Source organism: Hydra viridissima, unplaced genomic scaffold, assembly GCF_058129835.1.
Source record: "Hydra viridissima isolate aposymbiotic clone 2 unplaced genomic scaffold, HvirCarnegie_v1 scaffold_2, whole genome shotgun sequence".
NCBI lineage: Eukaryota > Metazoa > Cnidaria > Hydrozoa > Anthoathecata > Hydridae > Hydra > Hydra viridissima.
In genome coordinates, this window is record NW_028324301.1 from 3518648 (window position 1) to 3541394 (window position 22747).

At 27.6% G+C, this 22747-nt stretch overlaps 2 protein-coding genes and 1 long non-coding RNA gene across 11 annotated transcripts in view; 2 read left to right on the forward strand and 1 right to left on the reverse strand.

Moving 5' to 3' along the window:
* On the forward strand, positions 1-20010 carry LOC145194226 (protein CIP2A-like). Of its 4 annotated transcripts, XM_090079436.1 has the most exons (26): positions 1-140; positions 496-607; positions 943-1102; positions 2004-2116; positions 2327-2421; positions 2540-2639; positions 2736-2858; positions 2953-3098; positions 4016-4091; positions 4285-4515; positions 4670-4826; positions 6852-6990; positions 7084-7159; positions 7330-7472; positions 7960-8167; positions 8370-8432; positions 9671-9781; positions 9860-9922; positions 10063-10104; positions 10244-10335; positions 10426-10539; positions 10694-10776; positions 10853-10992; positions 12338-12504; positions 12907-12973; positions 13081-13155. In XM_090079436.1, exons 2-26 carry the CDS (start codon positions 500-502, stop codon positions 13129-13131), a joined length of 2868 nt encoding a protein of 955 aa, XP_089935562.1. In that variant the 5' UTR covers positions 1-140; positions 496-499; the 3' UTR covers positions 13132-13155. The 4 variants fall into 4 exon arrangements, with proteins under 4 accessions (XP_089935562.1, XP_089935563.1, XP_089935561.1 ...); XM_090079437.1 differs by lacking the exons at positions 12907-12973; positions 13081-13155 and adding an exon at positions 18615-20010; XM_090079435.1 differs by having other exon boundaries at positions 12907-13155.
* The window catches only part of LOC145197914 (adhesion G protein-coupled receptor G2-like), an 18423-nt gene continuing 10126 nt past the window's right edge, over positions 14451-22747 (reverse strand). For 3 of the 6 annotated variants that reach the window (XM_090079431.1, XM_090079433.1, XM_090079434.1), the window contains 9 exons: positions 21987-22066; positions 18023-18171; positions 17715-17944; positions 17228-17407; positions 16529-17108; positions 16054-16294; positions 15647-15912; positions 15119-15185; positions 14451-15005 (listed from right to left, as the gene is read on the reverse strand). In XM_090079431.1, coding sequence (XP_089935557.1) covers positions 14585-15005; positions 15119-15185; positions 15647-15912; positions 16054-16294; positions 16529-17108; positions 17228-17407; positions 17715-17944; positions 18023-18171; positions 21987-22066 — 2214 coding nt within the window. In that variant the 3' untranslated portion in view covers positions 14451-14584. Of the gene's footprint in view, positions 15006-15118; positions 15186-15646; positions 15913-15992; positions 16295-16528; positions 17149-17227; positions 17408-17714; positions 17945-18022; positions 18172-21986; positions 22067-22747 lie in introns of those variants that run through there. The other 3 variants (XM_090079432.1, XR_016449985.1, XR_016449986.1) reach the window with 3 other exon arrangements.
* The window catches only part of LOC149891603 (uncharacterized), a 16570-nt gene continuing 13643 nt past the window's right edge, over positions 19821-22747 (forward strand). The window contains exon 1 of the long non-coding RNA XR_016449987.1: positions 19821-19911. This is a non-coding gene — a long non-coding RNA (uncharacterized LOC149891603). The remainder of the gene's footprint in view (positions 19912-22747) is intronic.

The window sequence follows — 22747 nt, forward strand, 5'->3', positions numbered from 1 at the left end:
ATCCGTCGAATTGTACTCCCGTAATATACGTCTTTAATTTAAGGCGCCAAACTTTAACTACAAGCATTTTTTAAACTCAAAAAACCACGGTTTTGATTATCTATCTGGTCACTATAATAAGAGTGCATTATATACTATTGGTAAAATACTTAGTTCTGCAGTAATATACATATATCACTATACATACATACATACATACATACATACATACATACATACATACATACATACATACATACATACATACATACATACATACATACATGCATGCATGCATATATTACATATATATATATATATATATATATATATATATATATATATATATATATATATATATATATATATATATATATATGTATATATTACATATATATATATGTATACATATGTGTGTATACATATGTATGTATATATGTGTGTATATATATGTATATATATGTATGTATATGTATATATATATATATATATATATATATATATTTATATATATAGAAAGATGTCATGGGATACCAATGCTTGTTTTAAATCTTTGTGTGTGGCATACAATGAGTTCATTCAAAATCCATGTGAGCAGAACATACAAGATCTGCAAAGACAAATTGATGTGAGTTTTATTTAAATAAGTGATAAAGTTGAATAAAAATATATAAACATAAAAATTTTTAAAACTGAGAAGACCTTTAAAGTCTTAAAACTATGTGTAATAATTTTAAATTTCTTTTAACAAATAAAATGCTCTTAGTAGATTTTTAAATTAATTTATTATAGTTAATTTTATAAACAAATACTGTTTTGTTCTTTAGCAATCCGTTATTGATTAAAATTATTGTCTTCATGATAATAAAATGAGATTTGAAGGATGGTTGCCTAAATATTAATTTTTTAAAATATTGGTAGAAGTTTAGTTGACAAAATGATATGAGTTACCAGTATTTGTAGGTTTTGCTAGGGATCACAACACATGGTGGATCTCTTAAAGGTTTTTCTCCAAAAGAAATTATCTACACAGAATGTCTTTCAGTTCTTGTTAGTTTAATCAATACTCCTAGTTTGAATAATTCAGTTTATGTGAAATCTTTAATGGCACTTTCACAACTTGGTAAGCCATTTATCTGATGTAAAATGTTGATTTTTCAAATTTTAAGGTTTTTAACTTTATTTCATGCATTAACCCAGATTACATTTTATAAAACAGAAAAAAAAATTGCATAACAAAAATTTCCGTCAAAAATTTTTATATATCAAGTATTTGATTGGCAAATCAAAAAAGTTTATTTTACTAGAAGCAAAAAAACTAAAAACTGAATGGTATAAGATTTTAAGATCAATTACTGATATTGCTAGGAAGAATTTACACAATAGATATAATGGCCAAATTTTATATATTGCATAACACATACAGTTTGTACATGATTTTGTAAATAGAATTGCTGTTACTTTAATAATAAACAAAGTTTTATACCATTCTATTTGCATGTAACAATTGTTTTATTCATTTTTATTCATTAATTAGTATTTATCAGCATTAGTTACAATATTTATCAAATTTTTTGAAAGCTATGTGGTATCATTGATTGAAGAGTGAAAGTCCTCATAAATCTTGTTAGCTTTTGGCTGCAAAATTAAGTGCACACTCAATTTTATAAAAAGGATGGTTTTTTGATAGAATAATCCTACAGAAGTTTTCATAATTGTCAGTTGTATTATTGTGATGGGCTTCTGTTTAAACTATAATAAATCATTACCTATATTGTTTATAAAGACCAATAACTGTTCTCTATTTAATAGTTAATATTACTCCATAATAAGTTATTAATTATTTTGTATAAATAAAACTTTTAATGTTTAGATGTTTTTAAATTTGTTACTAAACAATTATAAACATGTTACAAACAAAGTGTTGTTTGTAAATTATTTGATTAAACTAGAATTTGTTTATTTGAAAGTACATTCCTTGCTACTTACATTTTTCTCTTTTTTTTTTTTTTTTTTTTTTTTAGCCAATGATGTTGAAACTAGAGTCAGTTTACAAAAAACCTTCAACTTAGGTACATCTTTAGCTACTTTTATTCTACGCAATCATGGTAGCTCAAATAATCAACTCAAATTGCAGGTATTTTGAAATTGAAATTTAAACAGATTGTAAATACATTGAACTTGTGTGTTTTATATCCACAAAGAGGTTTTGCTTGTTTTTCTTATTAGTGTTAAAAGATAATAAATTTCTTAAAAATAAGCTTTGTACTAAAGATGAAATGTTTCTAGTCACAAAATATTACATATACTTTGTGATCTATTATGTTTTTAAAGTTTTAAATTTCAGAGTTTGAATTTGATGCAGAAGATGACATATAAAAACAAAATCTTTGTTCCTGGTATATATGTTAGTGAATTAATGGTCCATCTTGTTAAAACTGTGTAAGTGCATTTTCTTATAACTTTGTAAGTGCAAATGAACTGCTCAAGTGAAATAATTACATAGCTTTAATTGCCAGTTAGAAGGAAGGTTTATTTTTAGTTTTTAACTGCTTGTTAGGTACACATCAAATCTGTCTGATCATATTTTGGCAGCACTCGCTGTTGTTGCAAATTTATGTTACCATAATAACAATATGCAAGCTTTTGTAAAATCAATGGTATTTTTTTTTTTTTTTAATTATTTTACAATTAAAAAATGTTTAAATAAACTTTGTTATATTTGATCAAACCAACAAAAAGTTTTTATTTTTTAGGATGATGTTAAATTGCTTTATAAGAAACTATTCCAACTTCTCTCACATTCAGAGTTGACATACAGCATTACAAGTCTGGCATTGTTAACTAGTCTGATGCTAAATGAAGAAATGGGAATGAAAGTATAGTTATTAAAATGTGCTTTGTTTTATTTTCTCTTTATTAAAAATCTAATCAATCAATAATCTAGATAACTCTGTCTGTTTTATACTTAAGGTGTTTTATGGAAAAAACTTAACAAATATTATACAACTGATATTCAACACATTAATCTCAAAAGAAGAGATTGTATGTCGTCAATATGCAGCTGACCTTTTGATGGATTTAATGAATTGTGACAGAATTTCTAGAGTTATTGCAGAGTAAGTGACTATTACCTTTTTTTTTTTTTAAAAAAAAAAAAAATTTGTACCAAGGGTTATTTTTAAAAAGTTAAGGAATTTAGAATGGAATTTACATAATAGAGCAACCAAGATAGTTTATTCCTTGTTACTTTATTATGTAAATGTAATTCAATTATTTAAACCAAGCAAATTTCTATTGACCTAAAATGTCAATAGAAATTTATTGATTGTTGATGCTCGCACAAATGCTTTGAGTTTTTAGTGAAAGAAAAAAAACAGAAAATGTTCGAAATTAAACATATTTGGTCTCTGAAGCAACCAATGAATTTTAAGAGTGATAAAAAATTATTTAATAAATAATTCTTCATATAAATTGTGGATTTAAATGGTCTATTTATTTGTTTTTTTTTAGACCCCCCCCCCCCTCTTTTTTTTTTACTTTTATTATTATTTTTTTAATAACCCCAATATTTTTAATTTTCATTTACCTAAAATACCTAGGCTAAAATTTACAGTATGGAAGGATTACAATTAAAATTATGTATTATTTTAAAACTTAAAGCAATTTACAGTATTTACATGATATTTTGTTAATATTGCAGGTATTTGCTTGAAATTCTATTAACATTATAAGTATTTGTATGATATTTTCTTAATAGTATTGAGAGCGTAATAGAGAATAGTATAGAGAATAATATTGAGAACAAAATGGAGTATAGCTTAAAGAATATTATTAAGAATAGCATAGAGAATAGTTTTAAGCATGGAATTAAGAAAAATGAATGTGTTTTACTTTTTTTTTTCTATCATTTTTTTGTTCCATAATGTAGAGGAAATAAAGATCTAAAAATTAATTCTTAAGATTTTTATCAAAAGTTTTAAACTTTACAATTGTTGTTGTTATTCTTCATGGAAATTAAATCTTTTTTTTTTAGCTCCGAAATGTTCAACACATACATCTACCGAATCTTAAACATTATTCATTCAACAGACCCTCAAACTACTGTCAAGGTTTATAGCTCATTTAATCATTTTTGAAAAAAAAACTTTTTTAAATATTGTTTTGAAAAATACCAGGGAAATAAAGTAATGAACAAAATTTATCATGATTTGTAACAATCTTAACAATCTAGGCAAAAAAGAGTTTCAAATATGAAGTCTGTTATAATAGTTTGCTGATGCTCTATCTCATTTAATTTTTTAGATTTTTGAACTCCTGATATTATTTTGTGGCAAAGAGTGTACGTCTAATAAAATACTAAAAGTATTCATTGATCAGATTCCAATCAATGATGAAACTCAATTACCAGCTGATCCAAGTCTCACTTCTTCACAGGCTCTTTTGCATTGGATAGCACAAGCTTCTGAACAAAATGATGATATCACTGGAGAATCCAACTTGTTATCGATTGTTTTTACTAGAGAGATCATTTCTGTAAGTCAAAGCATCTTTTAACCTTTTGTATATTTTTTCTTAAAGTTAAACTTAAAGATTTGTTTATCGGGCAATACTTTTTCTTGAACATCATTTGTTTCTTAAGCTATTTTTTTTTTCACTGTTTTGATTGAAATAATAAATTCTCTTGTAGTTAGCTGTGCATAATGGTTTAACCAATCAGCTCTCTAGTTATATCACCTATCTATTCAATATGTTGCTTGAGCATCTCTACTTCGAATCTGGTCATGATGAGAAAGTGCTTAAGCTAAAGTGTAAGAGGCTTACACATATTATTGAAGTGATCATTTATATCTTTTTCTATGTTTTTTTTTCTATATTTTTTAAAATTTCATTTTCTAACATGATTTTCAGTATTTTTGCTATAAGGGAAGGTTACACTTAAACAAAACAAAAATTATATAGAAAAAAATATTAAATAAAAAGGTAACCAAGTATTATAGTTTGCATGTCTTGTATTGGATAAAATCAGAGTTTTTTTGTCACAAAGATAATGTAGCATTTTTAAATTTGTTTAGAAAGCCTGTTGAAAATCAAACTTTTTAATTTGACAGGTTTTAAATCATATAAAAACTTTGTAAGTTATTATATGATTTAAAGATATGTTTTTAAAAACATTTCTTTAAATCATATAGTAACTTATAAAGTTTTTTTTAATGCACTAAGTTTACAATCTTTATTCTGTAAAAGCTTTCTTGAAAAAGGTTCATTTGATCAGCTTGTAAAAATGTGCTATATATGCAAATTGCATCATCTATTATATTATATGTATGTTTCTATTCATTTAGTTTATATTAACTTCTGACAAACAATCCTTATTTTGTCCAATATAGTTTTATGACTAGACATGAATTTGATAGTATTTGGGGGTCTTTTTGATGAACACTTTTTTAAAACCATTTTCTTGTTTATGCACAGAAGTAGGCTCTAAAAGTTGTAATAAACTTCTTTGAAATTAGTTTGTTTGCAGTCAAACTATGAAATAATTTTCATCATCGTTTTATGCTTTATGCTTATTGTAAGAATAATTTCAAATAGGTTATCTAAATTAGTAGTAGTAATTTTTTTCTGCTAAAAACCTTTAGTTGCTTTGTTTTTCTTATTGTCTGATTTGTAGCTTAGAAAAGTTAACAAATTAAAAGACAATATTTAACTTTCATAAAGAATTCAAAGGAAAAAACTAAAATGATGGTTGTGTTGGCAGCCAGTAGTTCCTTACATTTCTGATCCAAATAATTTAAAAAGCAATATTTTAAATAGTGTTGTTACGACTTTGAAATTATTTGACTGTCGACTAAATTGATTAATCTATTTTTCAAAGTCGGCTAAAATCGACCAATATATTTTTAAAATCGACTAAATCGACTAAAAATCGATTTATTTGAAATATTTTAATAAAAAATTTCATTGTAACCATATACTTTAATGTTGCTTGACAGTTTATTTATTTGAATAAACAAAAAAATGAAATGGAAATGACTATCACAAAGAAAAGAAAAAAAAAACACAGATGGGCATTTTATATCATTTTTCATAAAAATTAAAGCAAAAAATTAACAAAAAATAGTGGCGTAGATAGGTGGGAGCAGATGGGCCGATAAAATTTTTTTGTGAAGGCAGGTTTATAAAACTTTTTCGCATCCTTAACTGAGTACCATAACACATTACTTAACATTTTGTTTTAAAAAGCATCAACTAATTACTGTAATGAGAAAAAGGAAACATTAATGAAGCAGTGCTACATAAGTAAGCTAAGAGTTAAATTTATGTAATACAGCAAATTAGGTTCAATGTTCAGATATTTTGGTTGAATTTAAAAAACCGATTTGAATGATATTCTAACGCATGGCTCAATCTTTACAAATAATTTATCTTTAAAAGATAAATTACTAATAAAGATATCTCTTTACTAATTGGTCAGCATCACAACAATGTTAAAGATTTATAAAATTAAATCAAGTGAAAAAATAGAAATAAAGATTTTAGGATGATTTCCTGACTAAATCGACTTTTAATCGATTAGTAGGAAACCCAAAGTCAATTAAATCGACTATTCAATTTTTCAAAGTCAACTAATTTCAACTTTCAACTAGTCGACTTTTAGTCGATTTAGTCGAAGTCGATAACAACACTAATTTTAAATGAGAAATCTTCATTAGCTTTATGTTTAATACCAAAAAGGTAAACTGAGTTGTAAACTCAGAATAAGCAAGATTAGTTAGTGCTGAGACCTCAAGAGTTGATTACTTAACAATTCAGCTTCTTTTTTTTAAACCTTTTTAGTATTTAACTTTTTTCATTAACTTTTTCTGTACGTTTATGTGAAGAGGAAGGTTATAGAGTTACAGTTGCTAATAGTGTCTGTCATGAGAGAGTGATAGATATTATTTTGAAAGTCTATGAACTCTATTCAGAAGAACTTAGATTGCTGAGAACCCCATCATTAATGTGCAGGTTAGTGAAACCAACTAAAGACTTTGCGTAAAAATTTTTTAAATAACACTTTCTTAGTTTTTTTCTAAACATGAAAATTCAATTATTTTTTAGTCAAGAGCTTTCATTTTTGGTCATTAGATCACTGGAGTTAATATCAAAAGTAAAACATACAGTTGTATCTGGAGTGGTAGGTTCTATTGAAAAAAAGTTTGTCCAATAAACGAAAAAGAGTCACCCATAAAAATTTGAAGTATAATTAATCAAATTTAATTGTTTTAATTATATCTAATTTAATGGAAAACTTGATAAAAAATTACTTGATCTTTATTGAGACTATGCTTATCTTATCATTTGCAGGAAAAATACACATTTTTAGTACAAGATCAAAGGCTTCATCCATTCCTTGCTCTGGCAGTTTTTAGCAAGTCAAAGTATCTTGTTCATGCTAGTCTACAAATACTTGCAGAGGGAATGAAATTAAAAGATTTTCAGACGAAAATGTTAGAAGATTTTTATAAAGATAAAAAATTATAAAATGTAAATTTAAGTTTTGTTTATTATTTCAAGAAAAGTTTTGGTAAAAAAAAAAGGTGCTATTGTTCAAAAAAAAAAAAAAAAAGAAGAAAATAAATAAATAAATGTGTAGGTAACTTTTTTTATCAATGTTATACAATGTTTTCAATTCTTGTTCATTGTTATTTAAGTCATGAACTTGGTATGATTTTTAAAAGTAGATCTGAAAATAATCTTTTTGTGAAAATCAGTGAAATCTATGGTGATCTCTTTATCTATAAATTATGAATAGAGGTTAAAGTAGTAAAAAAACATTATTTAGAGGTGCTAATTTAAGATCCAGTGATTAGAAAATTTAAGTGATTAGAAAAAAGAAAAAAATTGAAACTAAAGTTCTTTGGTTTTGCATTTCTATTTCCTTTTAATGTTTTTTTTTAATTGTAGTTTTTATTTTTTATTTTATTTATATTCCAGGGTTGGGGAAGTATTAGTAAACTACAATCAATCGCGAGAAGACCTTCTATCTTTGAAAACACATCAATTTGAAGAAGAATCATTGATGCAATTGCAACCAATTCTTGTTTCACCTGTTCCTGTATTGCGCGACATCACTAATAAAGGAAACCATACACAATCTGCCAGTGTTGCAATAATAACAGAGCATTTAAAGAAAGGGTTAGAGGTACTTTAATTTTCAGTTCTTATTCAATAATGAACATAAAAATTATAAAAAGTTTATTTTGTAAAGATTTTAAGATTTTCAATTCCGTTTTAAAAAAGAACACAGGTTTTTCTAAAAAAAACTAACTTAAAAAGTTTTTCATTTTTATTTTTTCCTTAACTTATTCAAGTTTTGTGACAATTTTTCTGTAAAACATTTTCAGATTAAAGATTCCAAGCTTTCTGATATCATGGAGTTTTATGAACAGAAGTTGACATTTCTAATGGTGATGATTTTATAGGTTTTGTTTTTGTAAAACTTTGAAAATACTTTAAAATGTTAAATTGGATCCAAGTTTTAACCTCAATAAATTGCCATTTAATGTTTTTAAATAAATGATTTGTGTATGTATATACACATGAATATAGAGATTAAGGTGTTAAAAGTCTAGCATTGCAAAATCTTATGCTTGTGTATTTCAGAATAGCTCAATGGTCAAATTTTTTTTGTTATATATATATATATATATATATATATATATATATATATATATATATATATATACACACACACACACACACACACACACACACACACACACACACACACACACACACACACACACACACACACACACACACACACACACACATGCACACACAGGTGTATACAAGGTGTTGTACACAATTGATATCCTCTAAGTCTAAGCTTCTATATGAAAATTGATCTCCTTGTTGAAACAAAGCTATAATTGCATTTTCTTTCATTGATTGCTGCAGTTTGAGGAAGAGAGAATAAAAAAAAATGAAGCTACAAATAATTTCTTCAGCTAGATATTTTAATCATTAAATGAATATGATTGGAACATATGCAGTATCTATAAATAACATATTACGTTGGTGCAAATTTAGTTGAATCACTCATTATCATACACACAAAATTTGTATTAATACCTTATTGTCCCAAGTCTCTTCTAATTTCTATTGTTAAGCTAATTGCATCTGTCTGGTGGTGGTGTATTTTTATGTTTCAGAGGTTCATCTCTACTGTTAACCATGTATTATTTCCCAAAGCAAATGTCTCTAACAACATATCAACAGAACTGAAGGTTAAAGGGGCACAAAAAAATAAAGTCATCTTTAAAATTGGTTTATTTAGTAAGGGCTATACAATTGACTTATTTTATAACTTTAAAAAAAATCGAGTTTAATTTCTAACCTTTTTTAAACTCCCTAATCCTTATTAACTAATCTACTTTGATATCAAATGCATGATCCTGCAATTGATAGTTAAATAACCAAAGTAAAAATGTTTTTTTCATAAATATATCACATTTAGTTAATAGCATCACATATATTTAAATGCTATGTATAAAAATTCCTGAAGTAGTCTTTCTCTCAACAGAAAACTCCCATACAGTGCCTCAACCAACTGTTCAATTTTTGAATGGTGCATGCTGTTTGAAAAACTATTATTGTTCTGATAATAATTACATGGTAATAGTCTGTTACTTGTAACATGTAGGGAAGAGAAAGTCATCTTGAAGATCTACTGAATGCAAAGACGTTAGCTTTAACCCAATCTGATCGACTGATTGCTCAATATAGGTGTCGACAAGCTCAATCAGAAGCAGAGGTAAAATTTCGGAAGAGTTCCTTTATTTTCTTTATTAAACTTATAAAAAGATATTTGAAATATTTATTTTCGCTTTAGTGTTTGAAGCTTCGCACCATGCTACAACGAAACGAAAAAGACATCGAAAAAGATACAATTAAGGTGCCAACAACATTATGACAGTAACCCTTAATTATCATCTTAAATCTTCGTTTTTAATGAACCCATTTTTAAAATATAATCTTTTTCGGCTTTCATGTATCTTTAACTCAAAATTTCCAGTAGATTTTTTGCGCTTTTAGATCGAACAGTTTACGAAATCCAAACAAGAACTAGATAACAAGGTTTTACTCTCCATTCTTATGTACATTATACTCATACAATGCAATTTTAAAAGGAATTTTTTTCTACTTAAAATTATTTTGAAAAGCATGCAACTTTGAATATGTAAAGTGTTGCATTTTACCTGCTGTTGCTTCGTAGATAAGCGTTCTTCTTGAAGAAGTTCAACAATTACGGTTAATAGCAACAGAACATGAGAAACTGAAGGGAGATTTTTGTGACCTTTCGCAAAAGTACTTTTTAAAGCTCATCGTTTTTTTTATGATGATTTGTTTCGTTACTTTCACCATAAATCACCAAGTAAAAAAATTGTTTTACTTTAGAGTTTTTACTTTGGAGAAGTCCTTATCAGCAGCAGACACGGAAAACGTGTCTCTAGCAGCTATGAACGATTGCCTCATGAAAAATAACGAATCTTTAAAATCGAAAATCGAATGGTAATTTTTGTTATGAAGTTGTTTGCTCGTAATTCATTACTTCTGCTTGTTACAGTTTTCTAAGTTGTATAGTTTCATATTTAAGTTGATAGGTAATTGATTCAAATCCTTCGTTATTTCTAATATGATGAGATGAATAATATGACATGTTTAGCGCAAATGATAGAATTAAAATAATGGAAGACGAGCAGCTTAAAATTGCAGACTCAATGAAAGACAAGGAGGTAAAAATTACAGGTAACTGTTTAGTTGATTCGTTGTGAGTTTGAGATTCTGTTTAGAAATAGTATTTGTATATATTACTTGTGTTCAGAGCTGAAAAAACTTCTTCAACAAAGTGAGCAACAAATCGTCGAAAAACAAAAGGAAGCTGAAGAATATTTAGCAAGAATAAGTCATTCGGAGAAAGAACTTCGAATTCGAGAAAAAACTATTAAAGAAATAAGATATCAGGTGAACCCAGAATATGTGTAACGAATATAAATTTATTCGTACTGATTTTCGCGCGCTTATTTATGCGCAAAACCTATAAGGGAAAGGGGGGAGCAATGGTACAAGGGTGAGCATTGGTACACAGGCAAATATTCAGCCGTTTTAAATCAATTTCAACTTTTGAATGCAGATACCAAGTTCTGTTTATAATCACTTCTTTCACAGAAAATAAGGTTTTAAGCATTTTTACCTGTAAATTTACCTTTTGTTTATTTTGCTGCTACGTTGATTTCTTTCACGTTTAACTGTGTATGGTGAATACAATACTTTTTTGATTTTTTTTTTAATGTTTTAATTTGTTCAAACTAAAGTGTAAACCTAAAGCTTAAAAAAAAGAAATTAAAAAATATGAAATTTTTTAGTGCATAAATTTTTCACTTTAAAGCACTCATTCGTAAAGGGTGAGGATTGGTACATTTTAATCGGGAAGCATTGGTACAGAATTAATATCTGTTCTGTAAATTACATCTATACTTGGTACTGTGTGGTAAAATATATTTCTTACAATGTGGTTCTTATTTTCAAATGCTTTGCTAATGCTTTCATACACTGTCTTATTCACCTATGCAATTTAAATATGTGTAAATACTCGTTATTTAAATAAACTATTTATGCTTCTTGATATTTTATAAAAAATTTTGTTAATTTTAAAATCTTTTTCATTTTTCATTCAAATTGCACTTTTTTTTTTGATGAAATTTCTTACTGTAATAATGTAAACACGTTGTTTACCAATGCTTCCCGTGTATGAGGGCATTGGTACAAAAAGCTATGTTTAGAAAATTCAAAAGTATACTTAAACGTTATTTATGAGCATAAATTATATTAAAATGTTGCTAATACATTTAAAAAATTGCGAAAATTGTTTACTTCCGTTTTTTTCTGAAATTCTTTTTGTTTTTTAACTTCTTGTCGAAACGTAACAATGCTCCCCCCTCTCCCCTACTTTAATTTCGCAACGTCAAAGGGAGATATAAGTTAATTTAACTTCCAGGTTTCATATACGGGTTTCATATTTAGTTTATATTCATATCTAGGTTTCATAAATCTCTATATAGAATTTAACTAATAAGTTGATTATTGATTTAAAGTTAGAGGATATTTGCAAAATTTTGTCTGTTTTTCATTAAAATAATAAAAGTTTTTAAATTTTATTATCTTTTTAAATCAAAATAATGTTCGTTGACATTGTAGAAATGTTATATATGAGATTATGGTGTGTGATTTTAGTTGCGATTTAGTTAAAAATGTTTAACTGCAATACTCAATAATTCAACTATGATTTAAAGTTGACAGTCATTTTTAGGTTTCTTCATTGGAAACTGTTTGTGCTCAACACGAGCAATTGATAAAAGAGAAAGAAGAAACCATATCGCAAATGCAGGAAGATCTCGAGAAGCAGACACAGATAGCAGCTATGATACATAATCTTACGAGTGGGAAAATAAACGTTTCCAAAAATATGCCGAAACTGTGAGTTTACGTCAATTGATCAAGTGTTTTACTCTAGTTTTAGATTTTTATAGCAAGCGTTATGATAACGCGTTGTGTAAGCGTTGTAATAACGCACACTTTTTAGATTCGCGCAGTTGAAAATATTTAATAAGTATGTGTAGTAATTATTAGTATCTATAATTATAATAATCGAAATTATCTATGGTTTGTGTAACCTGTAGTGCAGAATATTTACAGTATATTGAAATAAATTTGAATTTATACAATAATAAAAACGTATTATGTTTATCTAGATATTTTTGACATAGTTAAAAAGATATCAGTACTGGAATAAGATCTATCGGTTGAACACGATAAAATTCAGCACCCTTTAATCCTTAACTACTCAAAAGCAACACATTTTTCTAATTATTTTTGCAGAAAGAAGCTGTGCTGTTGTTTGATTTTATTGGTGTCAAGTATTGTTTATCATTGTTATCTGGTTAAAGTGAGTAAAACAAATATTAAATCGAGAAATAGTATGGAAATGTTTAAAAAATTCTTCGTTGTCACAGGTTGACATTTCAAAATTGACTGGTGTTGCTCAATCTTTAGTTGGATTTATTTTGCGGCGATGTAAAGAGACTTCATGATATATTGAAGTAAAAACAGGAAGTGGATAAAAAGAAAGGGTTTAAAGATAAATATAAAGCAAAATCAATCATTCGCTCCGTAAAGGAAAATCCTTGTCAGTCGCAGAGAGATCTTGCAGCCAAACTTTATAGGAAAAGTACTTAAATCTGAAGAATGTAAAGCATATTATAAAAAAAAAGCGATCCATTGACAAAGAAGTAAAAGCATTAAAGGCGAGAAAACTTGCGCACAATTAAAGACGATTAAACATTGCAAAAAGAGTTTTTCATAATTGCTAGATTAATAATATTTTAATCATTCGTAAGGATGTTGCCAACAAGTTCAAGTATATTCAAACTGAAAAATTTGCTCCTGGGAACGAGTTTTTGAAAGTTATTGGTCAATTATGAGAGGAATCTTTTTGAAAAGCGAAGAAACTGTTTCAGATGAAGATTTTAAGAAAAAGTGGATAGCAACTTCAAAAAGTAAACTCAAGCAAGATCCAGTAGATGATGTCAAATACTCGCAAAAAGGTTCGGTTTCTATCTAAGCGTCCCATTAAAAAACGTAAAAAACGATTGAAATAAATAATTTAGTCACCTTCATTGTTTAAAAAAAATTAGGAAATTCTAATTAGTTTTCGAGTAATTAACGATTAAATGGTGCTGAATTTCGTCGTGTTCAACAGATAATAAATCTAAATTAATTTAAAGGAACAAGCTCTCTAATAAATAAAAAAACTAATTGGAGCATCACTTTTACTTCCTTCTGAAAATAAGAAATTTTTTGACCGTAGAAACGTTTTTGTACAAATAAAATTGGGGCTTGGGGCTTCAATAACTTATGCAAACTTATGTAATATGTTTTTTCAGTACATTTTCTACTTCAAAATAGCGCTCTAATGTTAACAGCTTTCAACTGAGGGCTATACAATACTATAATTGTACAGTTCCTTGATGTGATCTTTGATTTGTACAGCTCTTTAATGTGCTCTTTGAACAGGTTACCCACAAGTTAGAAAAGTTTATCTAAATCACCTCACAAACTAAGAATTTAAACCTCACAAAAGATAGAATTTAACTTTAATTACCATAAATCTTTACAATAAATTTTTGAGTTTTTTTTTAACGAATTACAAACAATTGTAACTACGTATTTTAAATTACAAATAAATAAATTACAAATAATTATAACTTACGTATAAAGAAGTATTTTTAAAAGTGTCTTCAGAATACAAAAACAAATGAAAAAGAAAAATTTGTTGACTTAAAAAGAAAACAGGTTGGTCTCTCTCTCCTTTTCTCCTGATCTTTTGAAAATTGGTTTCTCTCTCCTTATTTTTACTTGAAAATTTTTGACAGATCATAAGAAATATTTAGGTATACCATATGTGGTGTGAGAAAAACGTCTAAATAGAAAACTATTGAAATATCTTAATTTAAAACCCAAAATAGATAAAAATTAAAAAAGATGAAACTAATGTCATTTAATGCGGAGTACTTAACTCAAAACCTTTAGGATCTGTCGATGATACAATGTAACGTTGTTTATTGACTCCTAAACAACGTCGCCACTCATTCCTAGCTTCTTTATTTCTTAATACATAAAATACAAAAATAAAGAAGCCTTGCAACGAGGTTGTTATACAGAACAGCCATTGAAAGACCGTTGACAAGTCTTTAACTGCCAGCACTGCGAACAGCCAAGATAAGCCAAGAAGAGTAGCGCACATAAATGCAATTCTAGCTTGCGATAAGTAATAGTCTTTTGCAGTGATTTCTTGGCCAGTACTTGCTCTTTTCGTCAAATTAAAAATCGTCATTACTAACACAACAAAGTTCACCAGTAGAATCAGACAGACTGGGAGAAGAACACCAAAATAAAATGGGTTTCCACGAATGACGCACCTAAACAAGTTTTTTAAGCAACGTCTTTCAGAACAGAAAAAAGCGCGAAATGAACTGCTGAACAGTCTAAATTTTTTTCATAAGCAAAAAACGAGACACTTTAAATAACTCACACATTATCGTTTCCTAGCTGATCTGGCTTTACGATACCGGAGATAATAACGATAATAGCAGGAACTCCTACAAACATTTAAGATGGTCAAATTTCATTAGAATTGAACTTAAGAAACTCTTAAGAGATATAAGCCCTAATGTTACTACATTACAACTAGCTTTTTATGCCGAAACACAACCCGTAATTATTGGGTTTTAATCGATGTTTAAAATCATTTACTGGAACCTCTATGACACTTGAGGTTGAAGTTAGAACAACGTTTTAACGAAAATCTAAACTTACAGCCTATCTATGTGGAATACTTAAGTTTAAACACAATATATAATTATATGTATAAATGGCTACCAAAATTACACAAAAACACATTCAGAAATGCGTTTTAAGATGCAACTAAATTAAATCAATTAATCCACTTTAGGCTTTATAGGTATGTAAAATACCTGGTACTTCTAGTGTCTTAAAATAACTACCAAAATTACTAAAATGAATTTTAAAAAAGTTATAATCTCAAATAGTTTGAAATTACCCCATGCAAAAATGCTAGCGTTTCGCAAAACATTCGTATTACCACTTCTTTTGAAAACTGTGACAAACAAACGATACAAAATGAATGCTTCAACCAACATCCAACAAAACGTCGATAAAATGAAGAAATGTATTATCGCTGCAATAACTTGACAGCCTCGTCTGCGCGAAGTCTTTTCTGCTCCAATCAAAAACGTTAGAAGAAGCCCCGACAAAGAAATGCAAAGACATATAAGGATTTTCATAGGCAGTTTTTGCCGAAGATGACTGTAAAGATTTAGAAAAATGTACAGCATGAAAAATTTAACAAAGATTTAAAAAAACATATCCTTGAAAATTACACATACCGAAACAGTATTTTAAACCAACAGATTTATTCAATATAAAATACTTGAAAATTCCAATTACCGGAACGAAATAACCGTTAGTAAAGTTAGTGATAATCCAACTAACGATATGCCGCAGCCGATGAACGTAATTATTTTCAACGCCAATGGATTGTTGGAACTTTGGTTGACATCCAATAGCAGAGCAAAGTTGGTAAGGTGATCACAAGCACAAGTATAAAACTCATCATTGTTAATTCCGGCCTCATATTTATAGCAACCATCCTGTAGCCATGCTCCAAATACGTTTTTGATGCCGGTTTCTTAATAAACAACGAAATTAGCAATAAGGATTATCTTTTGTGATTTTTGCTATAATGTTCATTAAATATAGCACCGTAGAAAAAAAAATTGTTTTAGAATTCGATTGGTAAGAGTTTTTTAAACAAAATCATTACATGAAAATTTAAAATTTATAATAAGATTTGTACTAAGTAAACAGAGCATTTTTGCTGACAATTACGTAAAAAAAAAAATACTCTAAGCAATAATAATACCAAAATTTCCATCCCAAAAATGGCAGCTACTGACACCAGAAAGGTCCAGCGATTGGGTCCTTTTGAATGTCAAAATAATTGGATTACTTAATTGGGCAACTTTTTTAGATCCAACGGTTGCTGAGAGGATTGTACTTTGAATTAGGAGCTCACCTGAGACGTTTTTAGCTGCAAGTTTCAGTAAACTGCTTTCGCTCAAAAAAAAAGAATCGTAACGAAAAAAGTACGAGTGAATAACTTCGCTTTCGTTAGAAAATACTTCGCTTGGTATTTGAATAAAAGCATAATTTGCACCAACTTTACTCAAATCAATATTTTCAAAACTAACTTCCACAGAATCATTTGATAGTTGTTGAGCTGAAAGGGTGACGACTCCTTTGCTTACTTTTTCAATACGGAAAGCGATATTTCTATTGCTTATTTGAAGTTTTTTATCAGCCTGTTTTGCATAAAGTTCAGCAAACAAAGTGAGAGTGTTCAAAATGCTTGTTGAAGAAGATGTTGCAACTTGGGATTCTGCAATTAATGTTGCATTTGACTCCAGTAAACTGTCGATGGTCTGTAAAACATCTTTGAAAACCTTCGCAATAAAAAATGGTTTTCTTTTTACAGAAATTGGTCTAAAGTTCAAAAAGAGCATAAACAAAATTGTTTTGTATATATCAAAATCATTTTTCTAAAAACATGAATTTTACTAACCTGCACTGAAGCAGTCGAAGTATTGACAGAAACATTGACAATAGTTTCCAGAGTGTTTGCAATCAAACTTACATCATGAAAATTTGTTATTGCAGAACTATTTACAACATCACTGAGATTCTTGGAGATAATATTTATTGGTGAGCAGTTAGTTGTTGAGTTATCAACACAGATTACTACCTGGATGTTAAAAAAAAATTATTTTTAATGATTTCTTACTTTGGTTTTCATTTGAAAATAGAAAGTAAACCTTTTTTTTATAAAAACCAAAACTCTTGGAAGCCTTAAACTTTTCTTATGTTAAAGAAAGTTTTAAAATACTTCATAAAAAATAAACAAACAGCGAAACACATTTAATACCAACATAAAACAAAGAGGGTGCCAAAGCATATCAAATTCACTTACATTAACATATCCAATCATTAAGTCATCAATTAATAAACCAAAAGCTTTTAAATATTAAAAACCTTGTTTACCAACAACAAACCTCACTAAGTTGAATCAACTTCATTGTTGTCAGAGATTTAGGTTCACACTGAGATAGATCAGGAGTCTCCCAGGCAGGACCATCCTTTAAATTACCAACACATTTTCTTCGTACAAATCCTTTGCTCTGATAAGTGCAGTTTTGTTGCACAACTTGGTTGGCAAGAGTCTGCTCAAATGTATACTCACCTTTGTAATTTACATCACCAAAACTGCTTTTTGGACAATAGTCTATGGAAATAAAGTTGTTCAATAAACCATTCAAATTTCATTTAAAGGACTTTAAGCAAATCTTAAAATAATACTGACCTAAACTTATAAGCTCAACAGATACAGCATCCAGCTGTTTAAAAGAGTCCACAGTAATATTTTGTATGATTATATTGGAAAGTTGCAGCTTCACTGAGTCACTAACATTTGTAATAGTAAGCCGTGATACTACATTCACACTTCTTGGACTAAAAGAAGTTTAGAAGAGAAAGAATTTACTTATATTTCATAATAAATGACAATCCTGGATGTAACACATGTTTTAGTGCAAACCATGGCGTTTTCTACTACAGACCTTTACATTCGCAACTGGATTTTTTTGTGGGGGCCTAATTTTTTACAGCTGTAGTGAATTTTTTCTCCACATTCAGACTAGCTTTTAAAGGAGAAAACATGTTGTATGTGATATATTATAAATTATTGTTTTATGATATAATGTAAATTAACTTACATAATTTAAATGTGGAAATTTATAATTATTCAAATTTTAATTTAACATGCTGAAAAAATGTTGTGTGTATGCTTGTCACACTGACTATTAAAGTAAACAAAATATATATTCATTTAAGATAGTAATGTATCGATTTCAAATGATAATACTGAGTGTGAAAAATTCCAAACTCTATTTTAGTTGTTACCAATAATACTGTTATCTGTGAGTTACACTGGCCTCCAAACTTTGAAACAGTTACAGTGCATCGAGGAAAATGTTGACCAAAAAGTGCTCAATCTGTTTGGCTGGGAATACCTTTATATCAGATTCCAACTGCTGGTCCAACTCAACAAAATCCATAAGATCTTTAAGTGGCATTAGAAATACATTAAATGACGAGTTAGACACATTTCTTAAAAAAGATAAGGCTAATTTTATTGACAAAAACAAGTTTATCAATGTAAGTGATTACTGATACTCAGTTATATTGTTTATGATAGATGCTTATATTGTTAAACAATCTTTAAAATGCTTTAATGGAATACTTTTGTACTTAAAATTTATGAAAATCTTAGCTTTGAAATATTTCATAATGGAGTTAAGTATAATGTTTCTAGTTTAACAATGAGCCGAATGTGATAACTATTGATACTTGGTCTTCATTGATACTTCAGTTTTTAAGCTTCATGAAAATGAACAATAAAAAAGAATTAGTTATGTAACATATTTCAGTGATGGGACCAGAATAGTTGGAGATTTATAAACCTGACATAGTTATATGTTCTTCTATATATTTTTTCAACATCAACAGCATTATATAATTGTTTGAGAAATGGTCACCAATTGCCATCTGTTTCAACACTCACTTGCAATACTTCAAAAATTGCAAATATAATGAAAGCAAATTTATATACTCAATATTTAATTCTCTTCCAGATAAGCAAAAAATATTTATCATACTACATGATGAGATTTATGTTAAAAAGAGTTTACCATGGTGAAATACTTTTGGTAGTTCAGAGGATAACCCAGTTGAATTAACCAAAACATTGTTAGGAGTCATGGCTGTTGGTATAAATAGGGGGTCCAAATGTGCTAATTGAAATGATACCAATATCAAATTTATGATCTGATTTTTTATTTGAATAGTCAATGCAATGTAAAAGTTATCATAAGTGATAGGAACTGTGTCAACCAGGCTTTTTTTAAAACATACAATTCCATTCCAGGAAACCCATGGTTAACAGTAGATGGAAAGTATTTAGTGCATGATTTTTTATACCTTGTAAAAAATATTTGTAACCTTTGTTAAAAGCTCAAGAATTAATGTATTTATCAATAAAGTTATTATTTGGTAGAAAATTTTAAACGTTAAAACCTTTGGTGTAGATACAAGACATAAGAATGCAGCCTGCTATCAATACTCCTTATGACGAGTGTTTAGATTTAATACAACAATATGGTGATATGGCAGATAAAATGGCAGGTCCACAAGGTAAATGTATAAAACAGCTTTCTAAAGATACTGCAACTTTTATACATCAAATTTGTTATAGCTTGGTAGATTTATGTAGACATTTACTTAACACAACACAAAGTTATGTTTTTCTTTGTCAATTCACATCAGATAATCTGGTAAAAAAAAAATAGTATACTTCATCAAGGTTCTGCAGGTACTAAATTTTGAGTGTCCAACAGATCATTGAAGAATTATGTATCAAACATGAATCTTTACTTTTGAAATTAAATGTAGACTTTGATAATTTTAACATGGAATCTGATCATCAATGTGCATTATGCCAATTTAAATTGTCTGAAGACTGTTGTAAAATCCTTGATAACTTGCAAGATCTGGAATCTTCTATTACTAAAGATCTTAAAATGTCACTTGTTCATATTGCTGGTTATGCTTAACAAAATGATAAAGAAAGAGCTGAATGTGAACTTTTAGATCAAACAACATATAACATTATCAGAAATATGGTCAATTTTTTTTAGATCACATTATCAGAAATATGGTCAAAGTTTTTAGATTGCAGTGGATTAAAAATTATAACAGATGATTCTTTAAGTAATATTTTTATGACAATATCAGACTATTATTTATTGGATATGGACGAACATAATTATATAATACTAAGCAACATTTTTTCAAAATAATATTAAAAATTAAGTGTTAAAAATTTCTTAAAGATCTGGTTGTAAAAACAATATTATAGCTTATACAAGTTTCATTTAGTTATGTTGCTGTTTTCAGATTTTTTCCTATTTTTAAATAAAATGTATCTGGTATTCTTTGTATGGTTTAGTACCATTTTCTAATTATTATAAGAAAATATCAAGTTTGTGTTTCAGATGGTAAAGTCTAATATAGATGAAACTATAATTATGTAAATATGTAAAGTTTTTAAACAAAAAAATATTTAAATGCATTTTATCTACATTGTTCTTTTTTTTTTTTTATTTCATCCACTAAAAATGATTAGGTTTTCATTCATTTTACATTCAAAATACTTTTTATTCTTTAAAGTTAAGTTTTATTAAAGTTAAATATGTTTTTGCCATAAAAATTAGATCCCCACAAAAAATATGCTTGTTTTAGAAAACTCCATTGCAAAATCAATTAAACTTGTTTATGCTTCATGTCTGCATGCATGCAGTATTGAAAAGTACAAAAATATTGCACCCTCCCTGGGTCTAACAAAGTCTATAGTTTGCTGCATCATAAAATGATGCTTATTGTCTAAAGTCTAGCCGCTGGATCACTGCTACCTCCTCCAAGAATTTCCACAAAACAATTAAAAAGGAAGCTGAGAAGCAAGGCAATGCAAATATCAGCTTTACTTAAGCATGGTACAATAACTGTAAAAAATAAAAATATTAAAATATTAGATTTTTACTGTCATAAAAATCATTGAAGTTATTCACCTTTTTTATTAGGTTTTTTCATAAATTTTTAAGCATTTGATATAAACTGCAAACTTCAAAATGATGCAGTTATTGGATTAAAATTGAAAAAAAATTATTTTCATTAAGTCTGATACAACCTTAAGAATATTGATTGGTATTTTACTATAAAATTTCTAAATGATTGCAAATAGACCATTTTTTAGGCTAATCTTCTTCAATTGGTACTCCAAAGATTTGATTAGGTTAAAATTGATGCAATGACCACTCTCAGACTGAAGTTTTTTAACTTGAAACATTTTAGACAGAGCTTACATTGTTTTGGATCATTATCTAGCTGATAGATTCAACCACTTTTTTTTTTTTTTTTTTGGGGGGGGGGGGGTTGTACAAAATTACCTACTGAACATTTCTTTGTAACTTACTCAAGAATCTTTAATGCAGTGAATCAAAATGAAAAAATACAGTTTAAAGCATAAATCTTGTTTCCAAATTTTACTTAAAAAAGAGCAAAAAAGTTTCTGTTACAAGTTTATAATAACTTTTTATGAACTCAAGTGATTGTTACTGGTTTTCAATTTATCTAAATACATTATGCAAGAAAAAAATTAGCCTTTTTAAACTAAAAATTATTTAAAGTAAAAACCATATTTTTATACCAACCTTAACTCAGTAACTTGTACAATAATTGCAGGAGAAAAGCCCATAGTACTTTTTAAAATTGTTAAAGCTACTTGCTTGATCTAAAACAGATTGAAGATAGACATATCATCATTATATGGGAAGTTTTTGTATTAAATAATCATTATTCCTTTCTCTTATACAAATATAAAAATAATAATTAAAATTCAGAATTAGAATGTAACGAAACAAATGTTAGATGCAAACAATTTAAAATATGTAGGTTGCTCTGCATAGTATAAATTGCATCAGATTGTTATGATTTGAACTTTTCAAATTAGGCTATATTTTATATAACTTTACATTGTATTATCATAATATACTTTGCTATATTACACTACATCATGCTAGATTAACCCTTTCAACTCCTAATTTTATTTATTTACCTACAAGGAAGAACTTGACAAAATATATGTATTTTGCGTATTCAGAATATTCTGAATGAGATATATTAAGTATTTAAAAGAAAAAAAAAAAAAACATTTGATAATTTAAATTGTTTTTTAAAAATTGTGTTACTAAAATATTGAGTCTAACTCGACATAGGAGTTGGTGTAAGAAATATGTCGAGTCACACTTGACAAAGGAGTGGAAATATGCAGTAGGATATATCCTACTGTATATAGGACATACATAGTATACAGGGCATATACAGCAGGATAATAACAAAAAAAAATTCATTATGAAACCACTTTTAATTGAGAAAAGTTTATATGTAACTTAAGAATAAAAATTGCATTTTT

Bases quoted from the DNA above. Each gene is read 5' to 3' on its own strand.
- LOC145194226 (XM_090079435.1), top strand. From the start codon at position 500: ATGTCATGGGATACCAATGCTTGTTTTAAATCTTTGTGTGTGGCATAC. The intron at 1,103-2,003 runs GTAAGCCATTTA...TTTTTTTTTTAG, and splicing joins AATGGCACTTTCACAACTTG to CCAATGATGTTGAAACTAGA. The intron at 8,433-9,670 runs GTGATGATTTTA...TGTAACATGTAG, and splicing joins AGAAGTTGACATTTCTAATG to GGAAGAGAAAGTCATCTTGA.